Source organism: Mytilus trossulus, chromosome 14, assembly GCF_036588685.1.
Source record: "Mytilus trossulus isolate FHL-02 chromosome 14, PNRI_Mtr1.1.1.hap1, whole genome shotgun sequence".
NCBI lineage: Eukaryota > Metazoa > Mollusca > Bivalvia > Mytilida > Mytilidae > Mytilus > Mytilus trossulus.
In genome coordinates this window covers 16,096,801-16,117,122 of record NC_086386.1, presented here as the reverse complement: position 1 = coordinate 16,117,122, position 20,322 = coordinate 16,096,801, and the positions used below count along the sequence as shown (strand labels likewise).

Here is a 20,322-nt window from a genome sequence, read left to right as displayed (position 1 = left end):
TGATATCAACTTCGTTTAATCCCATCAGGAAAATTTCTGAACCAATTTTGTGATCTGTATATTGATATATTCTGATAGCTTTGAAATTCAATCTATAATTATCAACGAGGACTGTTATGACAAAGTTGTTATTTTTTATCATAGTCCGAATAATTTCTGTTAAGTTTTTATGTGTTGTGTTATATACTTTGAAAGCCAGACGCAAAGGACCACATAATATATTTATTGGTTCCACGCTCAATCCTTTTGTACCTGACTGAAAGGCAACGATGTTCATCAGACTACCCCAAATTTCCTTCAATGCCTCTTGGGTTTCTAACGATTTGCATTCACCGGTAAACTCGATTTCAAAACTGAAATTGTATAATTTCCTCTTGTTTGGGTTTGGTTTTACAGTTACTTCAACTCTTTCGTTTAGAGAATATGTCATTTGATGATATTTTGTCGACAAAGAAGGTTGAATAATAGTGTCTCCAAGTGAATAAGTAGAAGATTCATGCGACACATTTAACAAATTGGATATATTTGATCCATAAAGAGATTTACTTGCAGCACTCAGGGATGTTGTGCTTGTTGGCACGTTTGTTATTACCGATGTTGAAAACATATTCATTGCGACAACGAATGACGAAGACACTAAACGTGGATGACTTTTAGAATTTGAATGCGAGGAAACAGTAGCTTGCGTACCTTGTAGAGTCTCGTCGCCTGAAGATGCAGATACAATAGGCAAGAGAGTTGAAGTAAAATCCCTCTTTGATACATTTTGAATTTTCAGATTTATTGATGTCGATGGAACAACCTGTGTAGCTTTCGAAGATGACAGATTTCTATTTGTTTCAACTTCTGTTTCTAAATGTGAAACCACAGGAGTCGATCCTATCATATTTGTGAAATCTTTAACCTCACCATTTGTAATGACTAATGAGCTGACTGGTTCAGTTGACGACTTTGATAGGCGATGAATAATCATGCCAAAAGGCCGCGTCGTTATTTCTGGCTGGAATGAAGTTTGTAACATATGCGCCTGTGTCGTTGTTCTTAACAAATGTTCTCGACTCGTTGTTCTTAACACATGCGCCTGAGTCGTCGTCTGTAAAACACGTCTATTTGTGGTCGTCTGTAAAACATGTGTCCGGTTCGATGTTTGTAACACACGGCCTTGTGTCGTCTCTGTGTGTTTTTCAGACGAAATGTTCGACGTGTTATAAAAATTATTACAATATGTCAACACAATTTAAACTGTCTGAAACTCTTTTTAGAGTCATCACCTTTTAGTAAAATTCTATCAAAACAATTCTCTCAAAAAGTAGCAACCGTTGAAGATGAGTGTGAGCAAAAAAGGCTCTTTATAGCTTTTTTTTACCAGGACTCGCATTGGATATCATTTGCATGTGTATTAAGTTACAAATGTCTCTATTCTTCTTTTATAATACTTTTATTCTTACATTTATTTATTCATTCATGCATTTTAATTATTAAAAAAACGTTAAATTATTTGATTCACAATCCAAGAACATATCCATATAAAAGACATAAATTCTGAAAGTATCACAATCGGTTCCCATGTATAATCCTCTACTAATACAGAATAAAACTATACTTTTAGAAATCTCTCATCGTCAGCAAAATATATAGGATTATCCACACTTTTATCAAGTTCTTCTGTTGTAGAACATAGTTTTTCTTCTGACTGGTCCCCATTTATATCAGAATTATTATATGACTGTTCGTGACATATAGTATTATTTCCGGTTCCTGTTACGCCAACAACTAGTCCATCCTCATTCGAATTCACCCTTAACTGAATGTCGCTCACTGAAGTTTCCTGTTCTTCAATAGGAAGCAATGCCGCTCGCTGATTATCCTTATGATCCATCAATTTCATTCTGACACCGTTCTCCGAGTAAGAACTATTTGGGCGCGGTATTTTTGTAAGAGTGTAATCATACGAATTTGATCCATTTGACATGAAGGATGACAATGTAAAAGATCGTGACCTTTTCTTTAGATAATATTCCCGCGCACAAATTATCATTCCGGCACATACAAGAATAACTGAAATGGCTGTAGCGCAAATTATCACAATGATATCAACTTCGTTTAATCCCATCAGGAAAATTTCTGAACCAATTTTGTGATCTGTATATTGATATATTCTGATAGCTTTGAAATTCAATCTATAATTATCAACGAGGACTGTTATGACAAAGTTGTTATTTTTTATCATAGTCCGAATAATTTCTGTTAAGTTTTTATGTGTTGTGTTATATACTTTGAAAGCCAGACGCAAAGGACCACATAATATATTTATTGGTTCCACGCTCAATCCTTTTGTACCTGACTGAAAGGCAACGATGTTCATCAGACTACCCCAAATTTCCTTCAATGCCTCTTGGGTTTCTAACGATTTGCATTCACCGGTAAACTCGATTTCAAAACTGAAATTGTATAATTTCCTCTTGTTTGGGTTTGGTTTTACAGTTACTTCAACTCTTTCGTTTAGAGAATATGTCATTTGATGATATTTTGTCGACAAAGAAGGTTGAATAATAGTGTCTCCAAGTGAATAAGTAGAAGATTCATGCGACACATTTAACAAATTGGATATATTTGATCCATAAAGAGATTTACTTGCAGCACTCAGGGATGTTGTGCTTGTTGGCACGTTTGTTATTACCGATGTTGAAAACATATTCATTGCGACAACGAATGACGAAGACACTAAACGTGGATGACTTTTAGAATTTGAATGCGAGGAAACAGTAGCTTGCGTACCTTGTAGAGTCTCGTCGCCTGAAGATGCAGATACAATAGGCAAGAGAGTTGAAGTAAAATCCCTCTTTGATACATTTTGAATTTTCAGATTTATTGATGTCGATGGAACAACCTGTGTAGCTTTCGAAGATGACAGATTTCTATTTGTTTCAACTTCTGTTTCTAAATGTGAAACCACAGGAGTCGATCCTATCATATTTGTGAAATCTTTAACCTCACCATTTGTAATGACTAATGAGCTGACTGGTTCAGTTGACGACTTTGATAGGCGATGAATAATCATGCCAAAAGGCCGCGTCGTTATTTCTGGCTGGAATGAAGTTTGTAACATATGCGCCTGTGTCGTTGTTCTTAACAAATGTTCTCGACTCGTTGTTCTTAACACATGCGCCTGAGTCGTCGTCTGTAAAACACGTCTATTTGTGGTCGTCTGTAAAACATGTGTCCGGTTCGATGTTTGTAACACACGGCCTTGTGTCGTCTCTGTGTGTTTTTCAGACGAAATGTTCGACGTGTTATAAACAGATACATTTTGTACTAGTAAACTTTCTTCAGATAAATATGTCGATTTTGTCACTGAAGGGCTATAATTGATAGAGGAAGTTTTTGAAATCGGTACAGTGTTTAATTGATTAACTGGCGATGCTAATATAAGGGAGGATACCTGTGGAGAAGGATCTACTGAAGTAGTTAATGCGTGTGATCTGTTACCTTTCGTTGTTAAGTTGAGTTCTCCTGTGGTATTAAAAAGGGTTATTGTAGATGACGCAAATGGCATTTTCAGAACAGCTCTTGTTGATTTTAACTCATCAAAGTGCGTCTGAAGCTCGATGTTTGAAGTAGAAATTGTGTGTGGTAACATTGAACGAGTTGTAATTGGCACAATATTGTCAATTGTTCGTTTTGTTCTTATACTCGAGGATTCAAATGTCGTATTGCCACTTGATAGTTGTCCTCTTGTAATACCTGGCGAAAAATAAAAAACATAAGTTTACTTCATCAGATAGTCAAGAACTTAGTTTTAGAAAAAGGAAAATAAAAACAAACATGTCTTAATGCTAGGTCTTAGTGTAAATAAGTAATTGTTTTGTCTTTTTATATTAGTGGTTGACGTTTGTTGATGTGGTTCAAAAGTGTTTCTAATTTCGCGTTTTATTTTTATATAGCTTTGGCCGTTAGTTTTCCTGTTTAAATGGTTTAACACTAGTCATTTTTGAGCCTTTTAAAGCTTGCAGTTCGATGTTAGCCAATACTCCGTGTTGAAGGCCGTACTTTGACCTATGATGGTTTACTTTTACAAATTGTGCCTTAGCTGGAGAGTTGTTTCATTGGCACTTATATCACATATTTTCATATCTAAATATGATTATTCCGAAGATTTCTTTTAAGAATGTGATTACTATAGATCTTACATATATATTGGCTTGATAAAAACGATCAAAACGAAAAATACAGTATGACTAATAATTATATCAACAGCATTACTAATGTGTTACTACACGCTCATAAAACTCCATTTTTTTTTTATAGAAACAGTGTCGAAAATGTATAAACAAATCTGTAAAAAAGAAATTTGACCTTTAAGTGATGGCGTTGGTTGATTTTAAACTGTAATACCTTATATTAAATTATCTGCACCAACTTATAGAAACTCCTCCGTGACATTTCAATCTTATTAGAGTATATAATGAATAGCGCAACTGCTGTAGCTTTACAATTCAATTAAATAAAGGCGCCATTTCTAAGTAATTGAAATGTTCCTGAACAACAACGCTTGTCTGTTAAGTAAATGTCACGCTAGAGATTTATTTAAACCTGTATATCAAATCTTTTTCTCAGTAGACATATGTCCCGAGCCGATCGACTTTCAATCTCCTAAAAGCATCAAATCCTTAAAAAAAGATTGTAACGAAATTGCAATCGATTTTGTATTAACTTTATTCCTACATTCTTGAGCAAGCAATATCGAGAAAGATTTATTGAAAAACAAGAAACACATCAAACGCATATAACATCTGATAAGCTGCGAAAGCTACAAATTAGAGACAAATGTGTTCTCTTGACATTGTGTTTAATATTATATGCATTGCCTAATTAAGGAATTACGACTACAAATGCCTCATGACACCAGTAAAAGTTATCTTGTTCCGCAAAAAACGATTTAGACGAAGAAAATCATTGACAAGTGATTCGTTACACAGGAATCCTCATTTATTCGTATTTCATTCATTTTATATGCATTTATAATTAGCATGGTTCTATAGGTGCAGCAAGAGCAATACCCTATACACAGTCATTTTAGTACAGTTTAATTACCCTTTTCCGTTAATGAAATAAATGCTTTATGAATCATAACACCAACTTATTCTATCTAATTAAAAAACCAAGCGTTGTTTACCACGCGACAATTTTGATATATTAACAGAAAAACATTTTGAAAAAATATCTTTTATAAGATCACCGGCCTTACAAAGTAAAACTGAGAAACGAAATGGGGCATTCATAGAAGGACGAAGAAATATATATATATATAACAGAAAATATGATAGCACTGAAAAGTCTCATAGTTCAGAAAACCATCAAAAAGTTAACATCCCGCGCTTGTTTTTTTTTTATTTTTTTTTTTTATTTTATGAAACGCAGACGTTAAGATATGAGTTGTATAAATATATTAATCATTTTAAAAAATATTCACACCATGAGAAACGTCTAGGAAACAACGTATATCATAGTTTTAATGCGTTTAAAAGTACAAACTGATAAGCCATTTTGTTGTTTTTTGTAGGCATTAAAGTGTATTTTCGCCCTTCGAATTCTTTCCATAAAAAGAAATTGTGTGGGTTTTCTTTCTTAAAATTATATACATAAAATGTGTTTCTGGTATGAGTAGTCGGCTGATATTTGTGCGTTTCAAAATTTCTCTAAGAAATAAATGTAAAGACAGTCTAAAGATACTAAATCGAACATTAAACTCTGGCGTACTAAATTATAATTCTGGTACCTTTGATAACTATTTTTAAGTCAAAGCTAACAATGCCATGACAAAAACGGAAAAATAACAAAAACATAAACAAAAAACAAAAAAAAAGAAAACTTCACGACTGATCAACACAACCCCAACCAAAATATGGGATGTTCTCATGAAATGGTACGTAACAAATCATATGATCAATTTAAATGAAACCTGGGTATATTCTTTTGTTTATAGCCTTATTTTCCTTTTTAAGACATGGTGTTGCCAGGTTTTTTTTATCAACGAGTTTAAATGTTCCTCTGGAATCTTTCGCCCGTCTTTAATAATTATATAATTTACATTAAAACTTCATTACATCGTTTTGAAGAAAATCTTTAATATTATTTTAATTTAAAAAAAGAACCATTATTATCTAAAAAATATCTTATTAAAGTAGATTTTTTGATAAATGTTGCTAACATTTTTTGAACCTTTGAAAAGCACACATGATAAAATTTTTAGATTGGTAATCATATGTAGGAGAAAAAAACTATATTCCCCATTTCATATTATGTTTTTTAGCTTTTCATCTGTTTCACTGATGTAACATGGGAATTTATGCTTTAGATCAACTAAAACAAAAAGAATATATATGAGAATAAAAAAATCATAATTATATAACTATGTTTAGCAAAATACCGCAACCTTCTTTCGGGTTTAATGTAAATAACATGTATAGTTATATATCCTTTAACTATTCCATAACATTAGATAGATTGATATAATCAAACTAATAGATTCCCATTAAATTTACATAAACACAATAATAGGTGCTGCATTAATCGCCGGGATTGTTATTTACATCGAAAAGTAACCAATTTGTCGATGTTTGCTGTCGAATTAATATGACTAGTTACTGATTTGAATTGACGTCACTGGAGCTTTTAGATTCTTTATGCTGGTAATTAATTATACATGTAGGGTCATTATAAGGTTTCAAAACATTTTCATGCATGTAGCATATTGTGATGTAAATACCTATAATTGAAATTCAACAGCACATCTGTTTTGCAGTACTATGCACGCATATGGCAACAAAACATCCATTTTAATCATGAGAAGACACATATTAGTTTAATTGATTGTAATCTATAAAAGTACATTCAGTTTGGAAGGAGATACGTCAATCAAACATCAACACCACGACTAAATAACCCATTGACACATAAACTGTTGCAACACACATACACTATTCCAATACATATACATTATACAACACAGATACACTGTTGCAACACACACACATTTTTGCAACAAACATACAATGTTGAAACACACCTACACTATTGTAATGTCTTTAAATCGACCAACCTATACAGAAGAATCTGTGATTGCAATTAGCATTTGCCTTAAAAGGATTCTGAATCAACCAAATTCATTTGATGAAATGAAACAGTAAAATACCATAACAAAAGATTAATGAAGTTTCAAAAGAGGAACGAAAGATATCAAGGGACAGTCAAACTCATAAATCTAAAACAAACTGACAACGCCATGGCTAAAAATGAAACAGACAAACAGAAAAACAATAGTACACATGACAAAACATAGAAAACTAAAGAATAAACAACACGAACCCCATCACAAACTAGGGGTGATCTCAGGTGCTCCGGAAGGGTAAGCAGATCTTGCTCCACATGCGACACCCGTCGTGTTGCTTATGTGATTACAAATCCGGTAAATAGTCTAATTCGGTAGGTCAAATTCATGAAAGGGAAGGGGATTGTAGTTACGACGTAAGGAACATATCCGATATCAGTTGTGAAACGGTTATTCCATAACGGTCAACCAACTCGTGATGGCGTCTGTAAAATTTACGAAGGGATGATTTCAACTTCATCATTTGGAACTCTTGGTTTAATAGCTTCCTTGTGAGCAGTAACCCTCTATCAAGAAAATCATTATAGGAAATGCAAGCACGGGAATATCGTATCAATTTGGAGATATATACCCCGTATGCGAGTGCTGCTGGAATGTTGCTATTTAGAAATGGAAAGTTTACAATTGGAAAGCTGAAATCATCTCTTTTGTCGTAAAGTTTTGTCTTCAACCGACCCTCATTGTCAATTTCTAGATGTAAGTTAAGATATGAAGCCGACTTAATTGTATCTGTAGTATCCTTTATCTTCAATTCCATGGGATAGATGCGATCCACATAGTCACCAAATTCAAACTGGAATGGGGCACATGCACATTAAGTCGGCTCAAGATTACAAACCAAAACAAAATCGATTCTTTTAAAAAAAAATCTTGACCACAGTTACAACATAAGGTACACAAAAGTATGTAAAATGTTGTTGGTACAACAAAATGTCATCAATTTTTAAGCTCTTGATAAGTTCGTGGATTATAAGATGTTGATCTGACTTCATTAAAAAGTAGCTGTATGGTTTATTCAAATTATGAAGATATATAGTAATCTAGATTATATCAATCATTTTTTCAAATGTCAAGAATAGTCAAAGCTATGGAAAATTATAGGCATAATACGTATCAACTCGTTAAGCTATGCAAATATATATAGTTATCATTTTGTTCGTAGATATAAGTAGATGTGATATGAGTGCCAATGAAACAACTCGCCATCCAAGTCACAATTTGTAAAAGAAAACCCATCATAAGTCAAAGTACATTTTTACTTCTAGATAGAAATTATGACATTATCATTTAGATACAATAACATGGATCATCCTAATTATCAGCAACCAAACACAGCATACAAAAAGAAATGATGTATGTAACCATAAACCATAAAAATTTAACGTCCACATTTTTGGGAATTTTTGGTCCCCAATGCTCTTCTACTTTATAACTTTTTCTGAGCGTCACTGATGAGTCTTATGTAGACGAAACGCGCGTCTGGCGTTTTAATTTATAATCATGGTACCTTTGATAACTATTTACACCACTGGATTGATGCCACTGCTGGTGCACGTTTCGTCCCCGTAGGTATCACCAGCCCAGTAGTCAGCACTTCGGTGTTGACATGAATATCAATTATAGGGTATTTTTTATAAATTTCCTGTTACAAAACTTTTTTCAAACAACTAAGGATTTCTATCCAAGGAATAAATTACCATAGCCGTTTTTTGCACAACGTTTTGGAATTTTGGGTCTTTAATGCTCTTCAATTTAGTACTTGTTTGGCTTTATAACTTTTTTTTTATCTGTTTGTCACTGATGAGTCAGTTATGTAGACGAAACGCGCGTCTGGCGAAATAAATTATAATCCCTAGTACCTTTGATAATTATCTGACCTCATTTATACAAACCGCACAGCCAATGTTAGATCTCAAACTCCCAATTCATTAATCAGGACAGTTAGGACTAAGACAACTTAAACCAATATGAGGACAACTTAGACTACTCTTTAAGTCAACTCTGACTAGTTTGACAGACAAGTCGCCACAGTTTGAAAGACGATTAGAACCAGTTTGCAAGACAAGTCGGACCCGTTTGAAAAATAACTTGGACCCGTTTTTTTTTTATTTTAATACAGTAAACAAAAAGTACACAAAAGAATAAACAGCAATAAACAAAAAAGAACCACTTTACTCTAAAATAATAAAATAATTGAAAAAAAATAAACACTGTTTCTTTTAAAAAATATACACTGCGTTCTTAATAATGTTTGCAGTTAATGAGAGCAAGCTGAAAGTACTTAACCCGTTGAAAGACAACCGTCATGCGCTTAATATCTTCATGGAATATTCTCCTGACCTGATTTTAAAGAAACATTTTTGTAATGTCATAACAGAACTATTTGTGTAATGCTTTGATATGATATAGATATTTTGAAATTTCTTGGTAAATATTTGTAAGTATTCACTTAATTAACTGTCACCGAGCAGCCGTCCTTTTTGTATTGCTATAAATGCTTACGACTTTTAAGTGGCTGCTCTGGTTTTCCAACAAACTGAATACCACATTTATATTGAATAAGATATCTAGTGCTCTTGGTTTTGCAAGTAAGATTACAGAATATTGCGCAAGTCATCCAATTAAAGAAATGTTAGAAGCTTTTGGTGACAATAAGATTGTTTTGCATGTCAGATATTGTTTGTTATTTGTAAATTTTGCGTCACAGAGAAGTGTTTTGAAGAAGAACTTGAGTGTTTTCGATTAGTGTTCCATTTCATTAAAATTTCGCCGATCACTTTTGACAATATATCTAATTTGAAACGAATTTCACTCCAAATTGACTGTTTTTATCTTGTCATGACTTAGGTACCTCCTACGACAAAGGTCGTCAAAAATCTGCATTGAAACAAAAAATTATCTTAATTTTGTTTAAAAGCATTCTTGTCTTTCTTTTAAGAAAAATGTTCGAATTAAGTCCATCCTACGACCCCAGGGTATATATCTATTATTGGATATAAGAGGATGTACCAAAATGACGGGTCCTTATTTTTCGCGATTTTATATAAATTGACCATCCTTTTTTATGATATTCTGTCTATATTCCAATGCATTTATGTTTGACGGACGCCTCCGGGTACGGGAATTTCTTGTTGCATCGAAGACCTGATTTTGCAATTGAGAAACTTACATTATTAATAATTTAATGATCAATTATTATATCAAAATAAATCAATAAAATATATGTGCACCTCACGATGTCAATTCATATATAAAAAACATGAGGGAAGCTGTATATTTGTGAAGTATGAGTGATGTTAAAGATTTAGTGCTTATATTTACAAGCTTATAAATATAGAGCTTTCTTTCTAAAGTATTATTATAACTTAAGGTACTGAATTCAATTTCAGTGAATGCTATATTAAAATGGTACGCGTTTTAGGGAAATATTGAACCGGCTTAAATAAAATTGTATTGAAAAACATTATGAATCAGATACTATAAAAGGAAATCTGTCTGTCAAACGTCCAAAAGAAGACGATAGACAATAGAAATCATTTTCTTTAGCAAATAACGTTATAAGTTTGAGAGCTGTTCACAGCAAAACGTATGTTTCAAATATTTCTTACAAAATATTGCAATGCTTGAAATTGGCAATACTGGACTTCATTTTTAAAATTTATGTCATAAAATATCAACTATACAAAGTGAATTACTTACTTGTAAATAACGGGAAAAGGATGATAATTATCTTCGTTTCCATCTTAAAACTCCGTCTGAAAATACAACAAAGACAATGTTTATGTAATTTTCCATGAATAATTACATTATTGAATTGCCTATATACCACAGTCATTTGCAGTTACAGTGAACAATTTACTGGTACGGAAACCTTGTAGACAGCTCATTACTTCAAAACGGCAGGGTTGCGCTTTAGCAAATTTTCAATAATCGGATGTGAGAAACTCTCCTAAAGGGTAAATTCATTTTAAAATTCATTTTTTTCTCCTTTATTAGACATATCGGGAAGAAACAGTTCAGTGGATATTACCAGAATTTCTACTAAACTGTATGTAGCCAATTATACTGACTTGAAATTAAACATTCGTGGTGATATCGATAAACCTGTCACAGTTTTGTAAAATCTATCCTTTAGGACAAATTAAGCTACTCATTAAAGTAACAAGGATTGTTTCCATATTTTTAAGCGTGGATCCTAATTGCGTAAGACAGAAATCACACAATCTTATTGATGACACATCGTGTCTATAATGGTATATATAATTATCATATAGTGTAAAGAAGTCGGAGTTAAAACGTGGAGAAGACGTTACTAAATTTTAAAACATGTGTCTAATCCACTTGTCATTTTGAACAATAAAATATGTTTAGTTAAACTGCAATTTGAACAAAGCATTGGCAATATGATAGTCTGTATGCATGCACGCAAACACAATTTTAATGATAGTACTATAGTGTAATATGGGCGATCCAACAGGCTCTCGTCTCAGAAAAAAAAATCTATATACCTTTATATAACACAGGTAAAAAAAATCTGAGACAAGTGCCTGTGGGCAATCCGTATTTTTGAATGTTTTAATGATGTATACCCTCAATTCCTCTTGCACATATATAGAGAAACAATCATTTCAAGAACACTGTAAACGTCCTTCACGCTATATATATAAAGTTTTTGACTCAATATAAAACTCTAGGAGGCCATGACAACATGCGTACCCACCTTTCCCAATCAACGACCCTCGAGCCAACACCATAATATACGCTAGATTTTGCTGATAAATTAACCCAGTTTAACTGCATGGGTCCAAAGTTTACCCCAAAAAAAAAAAATCGACGGATTTGATTATAAAAACAATCTTTTCAAAGACTGTTAGTGCTTTGTGAAGGACAATGCTTAAAAAAACCCATTGTGAATGTTCCTCTTAATGTAAATTTATAGTTAATGTTAAATGGTTGTTTCATAGGAATTATATTAAACTATACATGTAGGAATTTTTCAAGTTATTTTCAAAACAATTACCAGGTTACGATAAATTGAAGATTTTTAACCTTTTAAACGATATAAAACAATTGTAATCTCTGAGATATCAAAATATTATTAATAATACTAGATTACAATATTAATCTGTAGATAATACATCATGTAAGTTACACACCTTTGTTAAGACATTCCAATAAAAATAAGTTTTACATCAACCAGAGTACCTGTTAGTTTTACATTCAAGCCTCATGTTGTCAGCTTTCACGCTCGCTCGCTCGCTCGTTCGCTCTCTTTCATTCATTCTATCTTTTTCTTGTATGATGTTTAGTTATATGATTAGTTCGTACAAAAAGGAAGAACAAAAATATGAGACATACGTTAAAATCTGACAGCTACCTAACAGTACAACATAACCAAAAAATACTTATTTAACAAATGTTTTATGAAAATCTACTAACATTTGGTTCATTCATGATGTTCACAAAAATATTTTTTTGGGAAGAAGAAATTTTTACACATGCATTTAAAGAACTTCAATGGTTAAAATGTAGGGGAAAGAAAAAAAAAGATTGAATATTATTTACCTCATGTAAGTCTAGCATGTATAGTCCAAACATTCATTACTTCACAAATATGTTATTATGACTTAAAATTGTATTTTGAAGAACAGTATTTGAACTCGAATATTGAATGCAAATACGTCTCAAATTCCATTATATTTTCCGAAAACATTTATTCGTTCGATATATATTCAAATTGTGTAATTATATTCCATCGTGACATAGCGACAACAATTACGCCTAATCTTCTGATGTTATTTCATTGGACAAAACAAAACAACAGAATTGACGAACGTGTAAATAAATATTTCCTTAAAACGTTTTCTATCATGTCAGTCTGACTAGAAATCAGATAGGAAATACATTAAAGCATCAACTTGGCGACACTATTGTGAAAGCGTATTGAATCCAATCATTTTGTACACAATCTGCGGATTTTTTCTCCTTTCTCAGATTTGTCTTTTCTCTCTCTATTTCTCTAGATTTTATTTTAAACAGGATTTTTGTATACTGTTTTCGTTAATAGGGTGTTAATTTTGAAAGTAGTAGACAAGTTTGCATCAATTTTACATACGAATTTTTTCAACAGATACAAGTTTGGAAACATTGGCTATGTTTGCAACAGTAGAAAAGATCCCTAACAATAACTTTTTGGGGGGTTCATATTGACCTCTATTATAAGGTTTAATTTAAGTCTTTTTATTCCATATTGCAGCTACAGCGTTCTTCATCCAGTTTTTCATAAAGTTTCCTGAATTTTTATAAAATTTTCAATTATTTCATTAGGTTTCCAGTATTAAATAAAATTTCAAAAAAAGTATCAATATTTTTATTGTTTATTTTTCATTTGGTCTTGAATACACAACGTGTTTGCTTGAATTATTTGAAAAATGATGTCAAGTAAGCACGAATCAAACAAGAATATGTTATATATGGGTTAATTTTCTGTCCAAGTTTATTGTACTCCGTTACATGTAATACGAAGGAACACAAAGCAACGTCATTTTAGCGCAAATGTTATGGAATTACGAGAACCTCTATTAATATAACAAATGGATGCCGATCATGTATATCAATTGTGTAAGTGGTGATTTGTGTTGATCTTTGGAGCTTATACCATCCATTAGCTTCTCTAAGTATAAAATAACTGACCAAACTGTTAACAGAATACTAATGAAGGTTTTACAAAACATTGGAACAGACGCCAAATCTATTTAATTTCGTATGTAATACAACGTAAGATGTGACCGCTGATATCAGATAAGTTAATGCAATGTGTGATGTTAGTGCATAAACATTTATAATCTGTAAACAACAGAAAATATACAATATATCCATAACCAATGTTAACTAACCATAACAATTAACAACTGAACATAAACAATATAACCATAAGCAATGTTTACTAACCATAACAATAAACAAAGTAATGAATTTAAATCTACACCGCTGAAGACGAAATACAGCTAGAGTTTCGAAGCAACTTAGAAGCAAAATAAAATTTTGCAATAAACGGAGACAAACTATGTTGTCGATAACATACAAATACTATTCGATAACTGTATGTGCGAAATACCGAATGAAACACTCATAGACTCTGGAGTTATATCTTTTATCACTTTTGAAATCTGAATTGCATTAAATTCAGAGAATTTGGATAATGAAAATGCAGTAGGCGTAGAATCGAAGATGATTATATTGTCAATTGGTCTTTTCATATTTGAAGATACAAACATAAACAAGGTATGAAGCATGCCTTTAACCACCATGACGTCTTTACTATTCATATATGAATGCGAGGAGACGTGCTTTACACACCAATTAGATAAAAAAAACACAAAAAAACTACCAGATAAATAAAATCATTAAACTGTTATACACATTCAGAGGTCAATATACGGATTTAACAAAAGACAAGCGAATAAACCACATGTGACTTTATGAGTATTTGGTTTGAACGCCTATGAGACAATTATCTACTAGAGACTAATATGTCAAGGACGTAGATGCTGAGCTAAAATCTTGCCCCGAGGACAGAAGAAGTGTAAATAAATTTCTACTATAATTTTCTGGAAAAAATACATCGTTCATTCATTTTATTGAGTTGATATTAACATTTGCTATTTCTTCCGGAAAAGAACTGACTAAGCTCGGTATCTTATCTCCTTTGTTCCAGTTTATGAGGATGCGTGTTGAGTGCACAAAAATGTGTGACCCCAACACATAACATTATGTATGTGTATGTCCACAACTATGAACTTGTAATCCAGGAGTTGTCATACATAGTCATTGGTTGCTGTTTGTCATAATTATATATGTTCGTATATGTTGTCACATTTTGTCATTACGGAATCTTGAATAGCTATCTATATACTATGGATTTTGATCAATAATGACTAAACACATTTTTGTCTGTAAAATGACCCTTTCATTTTTTATACATTGTCTTTTTTCGACTTTCAGGTGAGCTTTTACAGGTAAAACAAGGTTAGTTTGTTAGAACTAGACACCAAAGGTGCAAATAACAGGTATTTTGGATTTTGTAAAATATCAGTTATCGATGTTTATTTTATCTAGAGCATTCTTATTATATTGACAGTCCCAGATTTTATGCATTCATATTTATTTTTAGACATCTTATAAAAGAGACTTATGAGTCAGTATTACATGACAAATGATAAAAATGTCAGAGTGGAACAAAACGAAATGATCAATAGCAATTGACATCGTCTGCAGAAAAGGCATAACTAAAGATTTATAAGTACGGGTGTATTCCTTTGGGGATAGATCTATTATACACAGCTATGTGTTTAGTCGATTGTTTAATAAGTCTAATTCTAAGGAATCAAGATCAATGCAATAGACACTAATTATATGGCATGCCACTGTCCATTACTAGTATGAGCTTAGATTTTAAACATATTGCAAACTTTTGTGCTTCGTTTCATATCTAAAGCACTTAACACTGCACATTAAACTTGTTTATGTGCTAAACATATCTAGTTGATATATCAAACTTCTAACGTTAAAAAAGTTGCGCACAATGTTGGAACTAGTGAGCGTTGTGCACTATATTAGTACTAGCACTTAAACATGTCTTAATCTTAATCATCGCTAAACATATCTTAATCCTAACCATTTTTGTATTTTGACGCTTTCGTAATGATGATTAGAACTAAAACACATTAAGGCCAGTTCCAGTGTAATAATTTGAGATCTATATAGATATATATCTAGTAACGATGACCGAGCATGAAGAAAAAGACAAAGAATTTCAAGACAAAGTGACCACCAGTTGCTTGAATAATGTATATAAAATGAAGAACAGTATATTTTATGTTTATATCAGTTATTAACCATGTTACAAGTAATTATAAAACCATAATTCATTCCTAATTTCGTTGGTATATACACCTTATCGCTATTTGCAAATTTCTCAAGCTTTACCTAAGAATCTATCCCACTTGACCCCAGAATCAGTCCCGCTTGAACTTTTGACATCATGCAACAATCACTTTTCCATTGTGTCGTCAGTTGTTTTCTATCACGACGTCAAAATTTTACGGGAACATTTGTGATGTTCAGTAATGGCGGATAAATAGCGGTAGTATTGCTAATGATTATAATAGAATAGAGAATGAATATATGACGAATTTTTCAATTACCAACAATCAGATCAAAAAGCAAAAAAACAGCCCAAGGCCACCAAAGCACACAAAACAATTATGAATAAGTTACATTTTGTAAAAAAGAAAAATAGTCAAGGTCAACTGTTATATTCTGTTACTCAGATGTAACATTTCAGTGTTCAACGTATCTTTCTGAAATGTGTGGTATACTTGCACGTCAAATCAAATGCAAAGTTGAAGAGCATTAAAACCCGATATATAAAATAAATTGCCAAAATATGGCGAAGGTTATATGTATTAGCTGGTTAGAAGAGTTTGAGTGTTTCCATTAATTCAACATTTAAAAAAATAAATTTTAAGGATTAAGATTTTTCACGATTCGCATATTTCATCAGTTCATCAGCAAAACAACGAGCTGCTGGAGCTAAGTACTTTAATCATTTGACATTTTGAGCATGATATCTATATTAGTTTATATACTATTCCTAGATATCATCTTTCATTTTATTTAACCCATACTTAAACTGGATTTATCATAAGTACAGACAGTATAATCCCATTATATATGTTTTATTACCCATAGAAGTTGTCGAGGTATAATAAACTATGGTTCTATGCTGCCGTCTGGTACATTTATATGTTGTTATATTATTAGCTGCATGCTTTAGACAATCCTCTGGACGTTATGCAACCAACAATCAATCAATCATATTGTATAATATTGAAATATCAATTAAGATATTGATTTTTTTTAATTTCCCTTAATTTCCAACTGTTTAATTATTGATATCCATTTTCCAATCTTATTTTAAAGAACAAGGAAAATTGACAGAATTCCTACCTGATTTATTTTACAACTTTCCATTAAGCTAATCGATAGGATGATACATACAGTGCATACAATATGCATAAAATCTGATGACAGTGTTCTGTTTTCAGTGATACTTATTATATCCTTTTTATAGCTGTTACACCCAAAATATTAAGTGCTTAACGAAACTGTCATTGTACAAAAGTAGGGTTTAATGGTAACACCCCAGCTTATCTAGTTTGATGGTTACGAAAATATCAGTAACACTTTATAAGTTTAAGGCGTCCGAAGCGCTCTTCAGTTTTGGCCTTCATTAGAAACAATCACATCTATAGCATTAGGGAGATGTATGACAAAAAGAATACAAACCAGATAATTTAAATCCTTGTAAGGTCAGCTTCACACGAAAGAATTTGAACCTTCAGCTCTAATTGGATTTTTTATTTATCATCGGGTAATAAAACAACGGCCTCAACAGCCTTGTACTGTGGAAAATGTTGGGTTCGATTTTCGGCCTCTCAAACCAAAAAAACTTCATCATTGGCATATTTTGCTTCACGCGGTATTTAGAATAAAGACTGGTCGGATTGTTAATGATAATGTGTTCGTGTAGGGTGACATACTTTCCTCTGGACTTTTAACTTAAAATAGATCTATAGCTCAGTGTGTCGGTCAAGTTCAAAGCATTGTATAAATTCATTACTAATTATTGTATATTTTCAATCTGACTATGCATTTTTGTTTTTAAATTTGCTACTTGACGTTAAAAGCCATCCATCCATCTTCAGGGAAAAGTTTTTTTCATTCTAGTATTTTCTCATTCATATCTTTTGATCTTAACTGTCTCCTACTAGAACTTTTTAACCCCGCCACATTATTTGTGTATGTGCCTGTCCCAAGTCAGGAATCTGTAATTCAGTGGTTGTCGCTTGTTTATGTGTTACATATTTGTTTTTCGTTCATTTTTCTCAAATAAATAAAGCCATTAGTTTTCTCGTTTGAAATGTTTTACATGTCTTATCGGGGCCTTTTATAGCTGACTATGCGGTATGGGCTTTGCTCATTGTTGAAGGCCATACGGTGATTTATAGTTGTTAATGTCGGTGTCATTTTGGTCTTTTGTGGACAGTTGTCTCATTGGCAATCATACCACATCTTATTTTTTTAAATTTTCATTTGTTTTTTGGAGATTCTGGTTCCAATTTCATGATACTATTTTTTAGAAAGACTACAAATGACTTCTCTGAAATACCAACAATCAATTTAATATCTATACATGAAGATGGTGTATGATTGCCAATGAGACAATTCTCAAAAAAGACCAAATGACACAGAAATTAAATGTATAGTTTACCATACGACCTCCAACAATGCACAAAGCCCATACTTCATAGTTTGCACTTCGAAGTGAATGCTTTTAATTCGTTTGACGATCTCTAGTTAAAATGAACGCAAATGGAAATGTATATTTAGGTTCATTGAAACACAGAAACACTTAACATAAAAAATACTTTACTTTCTTCATCGGTTACAAAAAAATTTAACGTGATTAAGACATATTTTTGAACTAACGAATCCTAAAACAGTGTTATGCAATATCTAGATATATTTTAGAAGAGAGAAAAAACATATGAAACGATCTCATTATCACGTGTATTTGACAAATTTAAATGATAAACTCTTTCGCCCAAAAGGTTATGTACTAATGCATTTGATTGAAAGATAATTTACTATATATATATATCATATCCACTCATGGAGACAAGTAGCCTCTCAGAAGATATTATACAATCATTGTGGGGGAAGGAGGACGTGACAAAAATAAAAGATAATTGGTTAAGTTTATATAGTATAATATGATTTGATTGTTTTTTCACATAAATACATGATATATCTATTAGGCGATATCACACTTTCTTTTTTTTTTAAATAATAGATAATATTAGACAATTTGAAGATTTTAACGATAGTCTGTTTTGTTGAAATGATGTTCATATTAACGACTATCAATTTGAAAAGACTTTAAAAGATTTACGTTTAAGAAGTCCACATTTCGATTTAAAAATCCAGGCTAAGCATTTATAGCGTAGTGTTCCATGCTTTGTTCGATTTTGGAAAGAATAATTGTAAAATTGAAAATACCGCCTCCCCTTTACCAAAATTCATATGGAAAAAAATCAGTACATGTAGTTTTCTGTAGTTTTTTTACAGAATTGATAAATTCATATTACACATGCATGAAAAATTGGCATTTTGGACAATGTTTATCAAATTATTTAATATAAAAACTAATAGCCTTTGAATGATGAGATATTTTCCATATTTAAAAAAATAAATATTATGAAAGTTAATTTATTATTTTTTTTCTTCAAAATTGACGAGATCTGAAGAATCTGAGTATAACGGTTACTGTACATCAACACATTCAGAGTTGGGTGAATTCTATACTATGGAACACCAAAACTGTCTTATTTGGTCTATTTTCATTATTAGTAACAAACATTTGTTTAAGTAAATATAATAAAAAGCAATTGTGACATTTGAATAATATAACCATGTCATATTCATCGTAATAATGGCCGTTTACCAGTAATAATTTACATTAGGATGTTTGATGTTTTCATCAATCTGTAATTATGTGCAGTAGATCAATAGTTATTGAAGGGAAATATATGATTAGATCAATGATTATATAATCACTTTTTTCTTAAGTAGCTATATCCTACGTTGTTGTAATTTGTTGTGTGATTTAAACAATTTAGGATGTTCTCAAGAAAATTAGATTCGACCAAATATTTGTTTCTTCTTTAATACTGTGCAAATATCGTTTTTCAAACTCGGTTACGCTATACAAATATTTGTTTCTTCTTTAATACTGTGCAAATATCGTTTTTCAAACTCGGTTACGCTATACAAATATTTGTTTCTTCTTTAATACTGTGCAAATATCGTTTTTCAAACTCGGTTACGCTATATTAAAAAGTTCATATTATGTATGTCATAAGGAATGAATATGGTGCCAGTTTTTATACTAATAGTGATAAGCTGTAGTGTAGTATGGTAATTCCTTCTGTGAATCTGATCCCTTGTATATCTTTAATCTCATTAGCGATATAGATACATTTAGTAAAGCTCATCTAAGTTGGTCAAAATATCTCTTTATATTCCCC

General features: G+C 31.7%; 1 protein-coding gene across 3 annotated transcripts in view; it reads right to left on the bottom strand.

Annotated features, from left to right (window-relative positions):
* Nucleotides 1-1,458: 1,458 nt before the first annotated feature.
* The window catches only part of LOC134696303 (uncharacterized), a 37,030-nt gene continuing 18,166 nt past the window's right edge, over nucleotides 1,459-20,322 (bottom strand). Inside the window, exons 1-3 of one of the 3 annotated variants that reach the window (XM_063558020.1) lie at nucleotides 17,183-17,250; nucleotides 10,871-10,926; nucleotides 1,459-3,744 (exon numbers count right to left, since the gene is read on the bottom strand). In XM_063558020.1, coding sequence (XP_063414090.1) covers nucleotides 1,598-3,744; nucleotides 10,871-10,913 — 2,190 coding nt within the window. In that variant the 5' untranslated portion in view covers nucleotides 10,914-10,926; nucleotides 17,183-17,250 and the 3' untranslated portion in view covers nucleotides 1,459-1,597. Of the gene's footprint in view, nucleotides 3,745-10,870; nucleotides 10,927-12,736; nucleotides 12,965-17,182; nucleotides 17,251-20,322 lie in introns of those variants that run through there. The other 2 variants (XM_063558018.1, XM_063558019.1) reach the window with 2 other exon arrangements.